We start from the raw sequence: 13,790 nt of genomic DNA, 5'->3' as shown, positions 1-13,790 counted from the left end.
TTTACAAAGTTACCAATGTTCTCCAAACCTAATATCTTCTTTCCAGTCCTCTTCCTTCTTGACCTTTCTGTAACATTTGACAATGTTGACCACCCTGTCAGTTACTCTCTCTTCTAAGTTTTTATGATCCTACTCTCTTGGTTCTTTTCTGAGCTGTTTCTCAATCTCCTTTGCTAACTGTAGTTGTACTCCAAGATTTTTATAAGCCCTTTTCAACTATATGCTCTTAGAAACATCATCTTCTCACATAGGTTTAATTATTATCTATCTTCAGATGACTCCCAGATCTGTATACCTAGCCATAGTCTCTCTCTCCTGAGCTCCAGTCCCCTCTCACCAACTGCCTGTTAGATATTTAAGATGTCCCATAGGCATCCCCAAACCCACCACATCCAAAACAACTCATTATCTTTTCTCCTGGACCCAACCCACTTCTGAACTTCTCTGTTAATGCCAAGGGCACCACCAGTTTCTCAGATTTGCAATCTTGGCATTATCTTCATTTCTTCACCCTCCGAGACTCCACAAATATATGACTTCCTAAATCTTCTTGTTCCTGCCTCTGTAAAATCCCTCCCTTAAGTCCCCTTCTCTCTACTCATAGCCACCACCACCCTAGTTGAGGTAATTGTTACTCCCTTTTCAAAATGATTGGATTTGAAAGCATTGAAAATTCAGGGGTGGAGCTTAAAAGTCAGGACTGGAGAGCTGAATTGGGTATCTGCATCTATATTTCAAAAGTTCATTATTAATAGTAATTTACATTTCTAATATGAGTTTCTTCTCTTTGCCAAGGGTTTTTTTTCCCCACTTTCCAGGCTCACTGTGTTATGAAACGTTGTTTATCTTAGCCGTTTGGGGTTTTCTAAGGCTTTTACCACAGTAATAAAGGTGGAAGCAGACTAGAAGGGTTACCTATGACATGTCCCATCCACCCTCCTTTTTCTTTATTTAGACCCTTTAAGGAAAGACAAGCCATAAGGGTATCCTTAGAATTTCTTGCAGGAGCTAGGTTTGAAAACTCTGGTGTGAAGAGGAAGATGAGTTTCCTGGGGAATGAAATGGGAGGGATGAGGACTGTGTTTTTGCTGCTAATGAGAATGAGACTGAGGGGCAGCAGTTGCTGGGCAACTAAGGAGGAGTAGTCTTGAAGGGAAGGTGGAGTGAAGGTTCTTAAGTTCTTGCCACTGCCAGTCTTCCATCACCTGGCAGTGAAGTATGTTGGGGAGGTTCCGTTTTTTTGAATATTCTTCACAGATACCATGCTCACCTGGCTTTCTCTTATCTCTTTAATTGTTCCTTCTCTGTCCCATTGAGTGGCCTTGTTTTTTAATATTTTGATAACTATATTTCAGTATAATTGGCTTTCTTTGTAGTCTTACATATTTTATTTTTTACATTTAATGACATTGTTCTTTGAGATGGAACCATAGGTTTCACCAGACTGTGAAAGGGGGGTCCATGACCCAAAAGTGGTTAAGAACTCTTGTTCTAAGTTCTTTCTCAGTGATCTTTCACTTCATGGCTATGAAATGGATCCCAAAACTATCACTAGCCCTGACTCTGTATCTTCAGTTGCCAGTAATATCTCTCAAGATGGATGTCCTTTCAAATTCACCATGTCCAGAACTGGGCTTATCTTTCCCTCTAAACCTGTTCCTCTTCTCTCATATTTACCACCTTAGATTCCCTTGTTCAAAACTTTCCTGTTATCCTTGGCTCTTCCTCTTGTCTCACTTGGAATCTAATCATTTACCAGGTTCTGTTGATTCACTTCTGTAATTTTTTATATCTGCCCCTTCTCTATTCCCCTGTCCCTCCCCTGGTACCGGTTCTTAGTACTCTAGTCTTAGACTATCTCTCTTCTCCCCTTCCAATGATGCTAGACTTTTTAGAACTGTAAGCCTACTGAAGTCACTCTCCAGTTTTGTTGACAAGACTATACGTTGAGTAAAACCTTAGTAAACATAAAGGCAGAAAGAAAGAAACTTAGCCAACAGAAAGTAGGCAATATGCTTTCATAAAGCAATGAGTAAAACAAAACTACTTAGTCTGATTTTCAGTGGAGGCAAGTGTGTTTAGGTTGACCTTATGTTACTTTCAGACTAATCTGTCTTCTGTGTGTGTGTGTGTGTGTGCATGCGCGCGTGCGTGCGTGTGCGCACGCGAGCTCACAGGTGCTAAGTGTTGTTTACTGTTGCTAGTCTGGTGCCTTCATTCCTTTCTGCCATTATGTTTCTGTTTTCCTCTAAATACTGTGTTCTCCAGCTAAACTTGACTATTGTCTCTGTCTCCCTTAATACCACTTCCCCACTTTGTCTGTCAAATATCACTCATCTATAGATTCTCAGAACAACCTTCAGAGATTATCTAGTTGGATCTATGCTAGGATAACTTTTCTTTCTGACACATCCCCAGCAAGTAGTCTTTCAGCTTTGATTTGAAGAGTAAAGGAAAACCCTTTATAAAGACTAACTCCAATGCCACCTTCTCAATGAAATAGCTTTGAATAGTGAAATAGCCCACCCCCTTTGTTGGTGAAATTTGTCTTTTACCATTTTAATAAATGTTGTTCTATCATGTATTGTAGTTATCTGTGGGTTTTATTTTTGTCTTAACTTCCCCTCTACTGAAATGTAATTCTGTACAAACAAGAATCCCCTCTTCTCCCCTCACCTTTGTTGCTCTAGCTGGGCCTAGCACAGTCATCTGCATACAGTAAGTGCTTAGTGACATGTTTGCTGAAGAGCTTACTGTCAGGTAGAAGTGAGCATCTTCAATACATGTCGTAACTTTCTCTCTTTTTAGAAGAAAGCTGTCCCAGTTGAAAAATGCAAGTCCAAACAGGATGATGCTGCAAGAACTGCAGCTAGAAGTCGCCTGGCTGCTCTAAAAGCTTCAATGAGAGAGAAGCTTCAGCGGGAAGAACCTACGTTTGAGATTGTGGCTCCTCTGGTGTCAAAAGCAAAGGAAATTGACAAGATAGTTTTTGATGCCGGGTTTTTCAGAATCGAAAGCCCAGTTAAGTCATTTTCAGGTTAGTTATCTTGCTGAAACCGTTCATTAAGTAGAACCTTGTATGTGTGTAGGGCCTAAAAGGGGGAACTAAACCAATGAAAAGGAGATAGTATATTTTCTTCAAGCAATGAATATAACAAAAATATTTACTAGGGTTTTTTGTTTTATTTTGTTTTTTTTCCAGGGCAGGCAAGTGTGTTTGTAGGTAGATTGACTTAAATATGTAAAAAGTTCTTTTAAAAGTATATATTTTTTTGAAGTTCTGCTGTACCTTTTATTTCATTTTATCTTCATAATAGTGGCTGTCATCAATGGACAGACGGAAAAACTAACTCATAAAGGTTAAATGACTTGCCCATGGTTACATAGCTAACAGGAGATAAATAGGGCTAGGATTAAATATGAAAAGGTAGCATAAATAATTCAGACTTGACTATGTATCCTTTCTTATTTATTTTGTTTGTAACCTTAATAGCAAGATTTGTCTGTCAATACTGTGAATATTATTGGTTTAAGGTTGGGTTTCTCAGTACTTTTTTTTTTTGTGAACAAGGGCTATTTTTCATTTTCCCTGATGCCTTAAGAGCACTTAAGTGGGGTGTCTTTCTGCATGTTTTCTGATGGTGAAGTCTTAGAGCTGGTCAGGAGGGAAGAACAATAATGACTGTGAGTCCAACAGGAGGAGGAGGGAGTTCCTAGCTGTTTTATTTGCCCTGATGGGAATTCCAACAAACCTCAGCAACTGGTGTGTGGCAGTTGGCCTGAAGGACTACTAGGTTAGCCTTTCAAAGACTTGCTACTAGAGGGCAGTCTATCAGTTGGTAACAAGTATACATGAATCCTCAGGGGTTTTTTTATGCCTAATAGGCTTCTATGATGTCATTTGGAATCAAGATGCAGAATGAGACATATTTTGGACATGGTGAATGTGGGAGTTTATTTTGCTTGTCTATGCATATTTGTTACAAGGGTTTTGTTTTTTGTTTCCAATATTTAAAAATAATTTTTTAAGAAGAAAGAAAATATATCATCTGAATCAGTTTTTAGTACTTTCAAGGAAATCATTCTCTTTTTCTTTCACTACTTTCCTGTTTATTCAGTGGTTATTTTTTTTATCAGTTTCATTTTCCATAGTCTACATTTAAATCTCAGTTAACATATGAAATGAGCAATCTTAGCTGCCAGAGCTAAAGTTCATATCTAAAATTATCTCGAGACTTAATCCTTGGTAAACATTCCATTCAATGTATTTAGGCGATAATGTATGGTGAAAAGAGCATCAGACAGGAGCCAGAGGGCCTGGCTTTGAGTTTTGCCTGGAGTACTTAGTAGTTAGATGACGTGGGCAGACCACTTACTCTCTCTGAGCTGCAATTTCAACTCCTCTAAAATGTGGATAAATAGTATTTGCATTACAAGGTTAGGCAGTGTACTGCAGTGGAGAGGATTGAATTTGGAGTCAGAATACTTTGACTCAAATCCTGGCTCTCTCGGTAAATAAATACCTGTGTGATTGTGAGCAAGTGAGTTCTCTCTGAGCATCCGGTTCCTCATCTGTATAAATGAGAGGGTTGGGAGAGATGACCACTATGGACCCTTCCAGCTCTAAGTCAGTGATTCTACCCACCAGCGTTGTTGGGAAGAATGCACTTTAGAAAGGCAGGATGATATGTCAGATCAGGACCTGAGGTCTAACCCTAGCTCTGCTAGGTACTAGCTGTATTCCTTTGGTCGTGTCGCTTATGCCCTCTGCCCCTCAGTTTCTTCAGTCTCTCAAATGAGAATATTGGAACAGGTGATCTCCAGTGTCCCTTCTCACTCTAAGTTCTGTGACCCTGTGAAGTTATTAAACGTTTTTGTCAATGAGCGTTGTTTTGATGGTGTAGAGGTAGCACAACATAATAGATAGAATCCCTCTAAGTTACAGAGAAGCTGCTGATCTGCAGTGTTGTGCTGTGTTTCCATGCTTGGAATGCCTCACTCTAATGAAATCACAGGTCCAAAGCAAAAAAAAAACAAAAAAAAAAACCAACCCAAAAACTTCTTGGTGGATACTTTAGAAAGGGAAGGCAAATGGATTTACCTGCTCTTCCTTCATATGTCTATACTCCAAAAAAAAAAGTATTCCGCAAATAAAACCTGAATTCCTGATTTTTTTAAAATGCTAGCCCCTACTGTAGTCATTTTTTGAGTTTAATGGACATTTTAAAGTGGAGCTAATAGGGGCAGCTAGGTGGCACAGTGGATAGAGCTCCAACCTTGGGGTCAGAAGGACCTGAGTTCAAATCCGGCCTCAGACACTTGACACTTACTAGCTGTGTGACCTTGGGCAAGTCACTTAACCCGGGTTGCCTCACACACACACACAAAAATAAATAAATAAAAAATAAAGTGGAGCTAACATTAACTGCAGTCATGTTGAATGTATCAATGAAAATAAGCATTTATTGAGCACTTAATTGTGTGTCTGGCTATAAAACTAAGTGCCCTGCCTCAAAGTATTTACTTTCTAATAGGAATAGATAACACAGAGTAGTGATGACTTTAGTCCTATCTTGTAGATCATCAAAATTCCATAGAACATAGCCTTACAAAATGCCGACATAGGAAAGAAGCACAGATTGGCCTTGGGGCAAGGTAGCAAAGGGGAATGCTAAATAAATATGTCTTATAGAAGCAGCAAGTGAAACCACTGAATAAGGGTGAGCTGATCATAGGCTTTGACACAGATGAACATTGCGACTGTTCCCTCCCAGTGGGAACAGCTTCTCAGTGGAAGCAATGCAGCAAAACAAATAGACGTTAATCCGGCCTAACTGGAGCAAACATGGCTAGGCTGTGGATGCATCAGCTCCCTGGGTCAGCTTATAGGAAAAGTTATGTTCTGGTAGAGAGGGTGACTTCCATTATACTTTCTTCAGGGCTGGAAACCAAACTTCACTTCAAGTCCACTAACCATCTCAGTTGAACTTGTTTTGGGATCCTAACATGTGGTCACTAACAGTTCCCTGCAGCAAGCTCCTTGTTCTCCAGCCTTGAGCTTTGCCCACTCTATGAGCCTGCCTTGTTCACCCATGGAAGGTTCAAACTAAAAGGGACCTTAGAGATTATGAAGCGTAACAATCCCCCCTTGTTTTACACATGAGGAAACTGAAACCTAAAGACATGCAGTGATTTACCTGAGGTCACACAGTCTGTAAGTGGCAGAGCCGATGCTAAATCCCAGGTCTTCTGTCTGTCAAATTCAGTGCTTTTCTCATAGTAGTACTATGCTGAGCTTGTGGCCATATCTGGAGGACAGGTGGATGCCTGATTTCTGTGCCCAGAGAATTCCAGATTTCATGTTGGCCTAATTAATTCAAGGCTTAGCTCAAGTGCCACCTCATCTAGAAGGCTTTTCTAGATTTTCATCCCCTCTCCTAGTTGTTAATGATATATCCTACCCTCACTGAAGTTATTTTGTATATATTTTGTATATATATATATTGTATGTATATTTGTATATATCTATTTAGTTATCATTTTGTTTTGTTATGTTTTACTGTTAAATGAGGGAAGGGGGTAGTTTTTCCTCCCGATAAAACAGAAGTTTCTCCAGGGCAGAGACTGTTTTCATGTTTGACTTTCAGTACCTGGGACATTCACTAGTATTCTTATGCATCCTGACATCTTAGTTTGGAGTATTGTGATTTTAAAAAAAAAAACAACTTAAGTAAAATATGATAAATCTTATCTTTCTGGGTATTTCCAAAGTTGTTCCAACTTAAGTTCCAGCTACTCTTATTGTATTTTTTGCTCCCAGTATTAGAAAATGCTGTTGGGATTTTTTTAGTTCTTATAAAATCTAAGCAATATTTTTTTTCCTGCTTTAGCCATGAGTGCATCTAAAGAGACTGTACGTAGCAAATCAGATGATCCAACTGAACACAAAACACCTGGGAATAAGAAATGAAATCTTCTTGAAGGAAACTGGAACCACTTATGTTCCCCCCTCCCATTATATTACTAATGTAAAAAAGTCACAAGAAACCCTGATTAAAAACTGTCAAAGCCATTCATAAATATTTTGTAAGCCTGTTTTCAGAGGATTACAAAAAAATCTTTGTTGACACTGAGCAGCCTGGGAACATTGTTTATTTAGATATATATACAGAGATTTCATTGATCATTGATGTTGGATCTTTATTATTTTTATTATTGTGCTGTTCTTTTTTATGTTAGAGTGATTGTATATGGTAAGATATTTACAAAATAGAGTATTAAAGGGTGAAACTACTTCTATTCATGCTTTGAATCTTCTTTGTGCATATATATATGTTTGAGTTAAATTCAACATTAAATATTTCTGTAGTTGGAATAAATATAGCAATAATAACTTGCATTTATATACATTGTAAGATTTGCAAAGTGCTCCATAGTATTTTTTTGTATTTGATCCTCACAACAACCCTGTGAGATGGGTTCTATTATTATCCCTGTTTAAGAAAGGAAATGAAGTTTCTGAAAGATCCAGTGACTTGCTCCAAATCACAAAGCTAGTAAGTAAATGAGGCAAGATCTGAACTTGGGTCTTCCTTCCTGCAAGTCCAACACTATCCATTAGACCACCTGCTTCTAAATATATCTTTATATGCATTAATATGTAAATTAATTTGTGGGGAAATTTTATTTTTTTATAGGGAGTGCTATTGTTCATCAGAAAATTACTTGTTTCACATAATGGCAAGAAAATGTCTCAAACTTTTAGCATGTAACTACAAGTGGTGATGACCATTTTCTACTTAAGGAACTCCATCCCCAAATCAAACAATATTGTTAGAATAATTGGTTTAGAAATCTAAACCCAGCAAACTCCTTAGGCTAGTAGTGTTTGTACCATTTTTATTCTTTTCTCTGTAATTTTTTTTCAAATCATCTCATTGGGAAATTTAGCATTTTTAAATGATCAGATGTAAAAGCAACTTTCTGAAATCATTGTGCATTGTGATTTCATCTGCTATGTGAAGAATTAACTCTTAAAAGTTATCCTAACTTTTCACTGCCTTATTTATTATGAAATACTTATAATTATAAACAAACAAAAAAAAATCCTAAGAAATGTGCACATTACAAACTGAATAACTTCTCTTAATAAGTTTGAAATTTTAACCTCAACTGAACATTCAAGAACAAATAACCTTATTAAGTATTCTCAGGTGAATAGAATTAGTTTGATTTTTTTTTTCAGGGAAACTGTAATAATTTTCAAATACTGATAAATGAAATCAATAGCTTTTAGAAAATAGGCATAGTAAGTGCTGCTTATATGTATAAAGGCCTCCAATACACAAGATTCACAGGTATATCACTCTATATACAGGTATACCAAAAGTCTTAGTGCAGTTTTAAGCTTCAGCACCCTCTGTCTCATGCTAATGTAAATTCATTTTGTATAGATGGGAGAGGAAGGCTATGAGTACCTTAGGGTCTGTGATGGATGTTACAGTCCAAATGAGGCAGTTCCACTGTCCTTGATGGATACTTTTTCAACTTTAAGAACCATCTGTGCCATGACTGAATTGAATCCACACCATAATTGAGCCAAATCAATTAGGGCATTAGTAGCAAGATTTCATAAGCAGTATTCAGATGCAGAGCGTATAAGATGCCGTTGTGCTTATTGATTATGGGGAGAAAAAAAAACATTTGATTCCATAGAACAAAATGCCACTCTACAGGGAGACACAGGCAAGGTGTGTCCCGTCCATCCATCAGGGTTGTTTGCTATTGATATAACAACAGAAATAGCCCTGTTTGGTGACCAATAATTAATATCAAGACATGTAACAGGGAAATCTACACTTGCCACTATGATAAGGAAATCTAGCACAGAGCCCAGATCAAGAAAGGATTCCCTGTGGATGATGGTGTCCTCCAGATGCTCCTATTTGCAAATAGCATTGTGCTGTCCAAAACATTGCAGAGCTCCCTGAAAGACGTCTGTTAGTGCTGTAATCACTCAGAAGAGTCTAGGCTGTTCATCCACATGACAAAGACCAAATGGGGAAAAAAGATATCAACTTGCATATGGATGGATGTGGTCTATCAAGTTTGTCCAATAGTTTCTCAGGAACAGGTGGTACAGATGGACAGTGAACTGGTCCTAGAATTGAAAAGGAGAATGGGCCTGACTGCTTTCATGAAAACACAAGGCTCATTTGCTGACACTTCTCCCCACAAGCTTCCACTGAAAACGAAGACCCATATTTTCTTTTTTTTTTTTTTCCATATTTTCCATACTATTTTACTGTGTTAGTAGCACTGCCTCCAAAGAACCAAAGATGAGTATTATACAAAAGACACTGGTGAGGAGAGGCGCATGGTAGTTGTGAGCAGGGTGCAACATATAACCAAGGACCTCTGAAGAATAATAAAGGATGTCATGGTGGAGTTATGTAACAGGAAGAGAAGATGGGCCTATCACATGACAAGAACAAGGGGTGACATGGACAGCCAGGGTGCCCCAATACTACTCTCATTAAGTCTACAAAAAGTGAAGAAAGCCTCCAGGATAGAGTGAAGTCCTCCAAGAATGGTGAGATTTTGTGAGAATATGGACAAAAGTTACTGAATGGGAAAGCCAGAAAGGATTACAGTCTGCATCATTGGTAGGAACTCTCCAATTTTTGACATCACAGATCTACTTGAGTATTTGAAAGTAATGAAAATGTGTAATAGAACATTTGAATGCACCAGTTATTATGTTTTTGAACATGCTTATTTCATTAACAATCTTCATTTAAAAGTAATTGTTGTGCTTAATAAATATAGACATTAAATGTCTGGAATCTGAGTATTACTTAAAAATTGGGTGGTGCTATCATAACTTTTTTTTTCCTTCCAGTCCTAAAATTAATAATCCCAATTTAAAAAGACAGTCATTTTGAGTAATTCCTCAATTACCTTTAATTTAGACTGAATGAATATTGCTTTAAAAAATTGTAATAGTAAAACATGGATTAAATCCACCCCACCTGCCATCATACATGTCAGAGTAGATTTATTTCCTCAAAATACAATAATTACAAGTAACTTATTCTATTTGATGTACCACAAGTAACAAAATTTTGCTGAGTTCACACATTGACCAAAGCTCTTCTACTAATACGGAGCAGAATATTCACAAGTTATATAGATAAACCATATATGGTTTATTCTAAGGGCAGTGTGATATGGTAGGAAGGTCACTTTCTAGGTCTGGAGTCTAAGGACCTGGATTCAAATCCCAGCTCTGCAACTAATTACTTGTATGGCTTTGGACAAGTAACAACTTCTCTGGGCCCAGGTTCTCTTATCTATAAAACGAAAGACATGCTAGAAGCAACATTGCCTTGTGAGAATAGACTAGTTTTTCTTCAATGTGTATTGAAATTGTCCTGGATCCTTCATGACTGGCCTAGGAACCTGAGGTTTGGGCCATTGACATGGCTTCTTGGTGGTCTGCGCACAAAAAGCTATCACTGAACAAGTCCACAAGCACCTCCTTTCTCAGACTTCCAATGAGCATCATCAGCATAAAGGCTGGGATGATACACCCTACTGAGCCAAACTTCTATCCTTGCTCGATATCCTTTTTCTGCTACGCCTAGTAAACATTTTGTTAACTGTAACAAAATGGTAATAAAATGAGACTCATTTCTTTTACAATCTCAAGTTTAAACTACTAGCCTGGCATGCGTTAGGTCTGACCTATTATAAGAAAATTGCAATAGGTCCCTTCTGAATCCATGATCCCTATAAAATCTGGGTTCCATTCAGAAGTTACATCAGATTTAAAAATTAGGCCTGGAAGATTACAGTTGCTTCTAGATATTTGACTTAGAGTCACTAAACTATATACTTTGTCAGGTTTAAATATTACAAATGCAAGAAGATCTATTGCTAATCAGATGTAGTCAAGCCATTTTCTTTCATAACTTCATTGGTGCTTATTTAGTGCCTGAAAGGATATTATGAGATTACTTGGTCTTAATTTCCTCATTTTATAACTGAGACCCAATAGAATTTGTTAAATTATATTCTTTTTTCAAATTAGCAAAAACCTACCTTACCCTCTATCCCACCAGCCTCATGCTCGTCCTCCCCCCACCCCCCACCCCCCGACGCCATTAAGAACCACCACAATAGTAAAGCAAAACAAATTTCCTCGTTGGTCATGTTGGGAAAAAAAAAAATTATCTCATTCTTTGCTCTGAGTCCTTCACCTTTTTGGGAGATATATAGCATATTTATCATGTTTGATCGTTACATTAATAAGTGTTCCTAATTCTTCCAAAGCTGTTTGTCGTTACAATATTGTTATTGTATAAACTGTCAGTTGTGTTCACTTCTCTATCAATTCATACAAGTCTTTCCAGATTTCTCTGAAATCACCTTCTTTATCATTTCTTATAGCACAACAGTATTCCATCACATTTATACACCATAATTTGTTCATCCATTCCCCCATTTCTGGGCACACCCCCTGAGGTTCCCCTTCTCTGCCCCCTGAAAAAGAGCCATGAATATTTTATAAATCCTCAGAGTTTGTTTTACTTAGAATTAATTTCTCTCAATCTACCCTCACTCTAATTCCCCTTTGCCCCTTCTCCCTCTTCCAGTTGCTGAATGAAATATTTCTGTACCCAACTCTGTGTGGCTGCACGTGTGTTTATTCTTCCTTCCTTTGGCCAGTTCGGATGAGAATGATGTTCAAGTGTTGCCTGCTCCCCACACCATTGTTTGTATAGATGTCTATTTATGCACCCTAATTATATGAGATAATTTTCCCTAAGCTTTACCCTTCCCCTCCCCCCACCCAGTGTATTCCTCTTCCTCTCTCTTTGCATTCTATTAAAATCAAGACGTTAACAGAACCATTCCCAGGACTCACTATGACCCCTGATGATACTAAGAAACAATTGTATGGTGCTAGGGAACAAATGTATCATCTCTCTATATTTGAATGTATACAATTTATCTTTGGTCATTTATCATTGTTCATCCACTATTTTTTAATGTTTCTCTTAACTCCTGTGTTTGAACTTCAGAGTTTCTACATAGTCTTTTCATCAGGAATGTTTGATAGTCTTCTGTTTCATTAAAGATCCATTTTCCCCCCTGTAGCATTACACTATTTTTTGCTGGGTAAGTTATTCTTGGCTGTAAGCCTAATAGATTCTTTGCCTTTTAAAATATCATTTTTCAAGTTCTCTATTCTTTTACAATGGTGGCTGCTATATGATATGTGATCCTGATTATGGCTCCTCAGTACTTGAATTCTTTCTGGTTGCTTATAGTATTTTCTCCTTGACCTGGAAGCTCTAAATTTTAGCTATGATATTCCTGGGAGCTTCCCCACCCCCAGAAGGTGACCAGTGAATTCTTTCAGTTTCAGATTCTTTCTACCTTGCCCTGTGATTCTAAGAGATCTAGACAGTTTTAAGATTTCTTGGAATATGATATCTAGACTTTTTTTTTATGATGGCTTTCAGATAGCTCAGTGATTTTTAAATCATCTGTCTTCAATCTCTTTTCTAGGTCAGTTTTTTGCTATGAGGTACTTAACTTTTTTTTTTCTATTTTTTGAACTAAATATAGTATTTACTGAAACAATGCAATAGAAACAAAGGGTTCCCTCTCCCCCTTCTGTATAATTCTCTCCTAATATGATTTCAGAAAAACTTGGAAAGACTTACATGAGCTGATGAATAGTGAAGAGAACCAGGAGAATGTCATACACAGTAACAGCAATATTGTTCAAGGAAGAACTGTGAATGACTTAGCTATTCTCAACAATACAATGATCCAAGACAATCCCAAAGGACTAATGATGAAGCACACTTTCTGCCTCCAGAGAAAGATCTGATATTGACCGAATACAGACAGAAGCATGCTGTTTTTCACTTTCTTTTTTTTCTTTTATTCAAGTCTTGTACAAAATGACTCATATGGAAATGTTTTACATAATTGCACATGTATAACCTATATCTGATTGCTTACCATCTGAGGTGAGGGAAGAGGGAGGGGAGGAGGGATAGAATTTGGAATACAAAACTTTAAATAAAAATATTTTTTAAAAATTTTTAATTTTTTTAGTCACCAAAAAAAAATTTCCTTATTTAAACAAAGCTTTAAACAAAATTGAGGAAGGAAACATACAAATGCAAGAAATATATACAAATAGGAAATGTTTACAATCACCAATTCAAAACATGTTATTTGAAGTAAAAACTCAAAAATGTTTTGTAGTCACCTAGATTTCCCTGGAGAACAGTGAGTCAATGCTTATCAGCCTTCCTCAGAAGAGACAATTTTGATTAATATTAGACCCATCTGATTCAGTCTATTAAACCCTGAAGGAAGGATAGTCTTCTGATATAAGAGATATGTCTTTAATAATTCTGCTGTTTTGCCATTCCAGGCATTAACAACAATGTGGCATCTTTAGGAGAAAGCCTTTGAATTCTAGGAGGAAACACTTGTGATAACACTCAGGTCTTTCTCAGATTGTTTTAATAGTTCTTGTTATCTAATTAAGCCATTGGCTTCTATTTGTTCTACTCTAATGATCAGGGAATTTGTTGCTTGGGCATGGCTTTTATTCATCTTGTGCCAAGCTATTAATTCCCTTTACAGTTTTTTTTCTTTCATAGGTCTCATTTCTTTTCCAATTTTTTCCTCTCATTTCATTGATTAAAAATTTTTAAACTTTTTTTTTTAATCTTGCTTCATCTCTTCCAGGAATTCTAGTT

At 37.1% G+C, this 13,790-nt stretch overlaps 1 protein-coding gene across 3 annotated transcripts in view; it reads left to right on the top strand.

The window, feature by feature from the left end:
• The window catches only part of DLGAP5 (DLG associated protein 5), a 41,021-nt gene extending 28,268 nt beyond the window's left edge, over positions 1 to 12,753 (top strand). For 2 of the 3 annotated variants that reach the window (XM_027849318.1, XM_027849317.1), the window contains exons 14-15: positions 2,809 to 3,037; positions 6,891 to 7,299. In XM_027849318.1, the coding sequence (XP_027705119.1) occupies positions 2,809 to 3,037; positions 6,891 to 6,970 (309 nt within the window). In that variant the 3' untranslated portion in view covers positions 6,971 to 7,299. Of the gene's footprint in view, positions 1 to 2,808; positions 3,038 to 6,890; positions 7,300 to 12,714 lie in introns of those variants that run through there. The other variant, XM_027849319.1, reaches the window with a different exon arrangement.
• The last annotated feature ends 1,037 nt before the right edge of the window (positions 12,754 to 13,790 follow it).

Source organism: Vombatus ursinus, unplaced genomic scaffold (assembly GCF_900497805.2).
Source record: "Vombatus ursinus unplaced genomic scaffold, bare-nosed wombat genome assembly UNPS02007284.1, whole genome shotgun sequence".
Lineage (NCBI taxonomy): Eukaryota > Metazoa > Chordata > Mammalia > Diprotodontia > Vombatidae > Vombatus > Vombatus ursinus.
The sequence above is the reverse complement of the archived record's forward strand: the minus strand, read 5'-3'. Positions and strand labels throughout refer to the sequence as shown.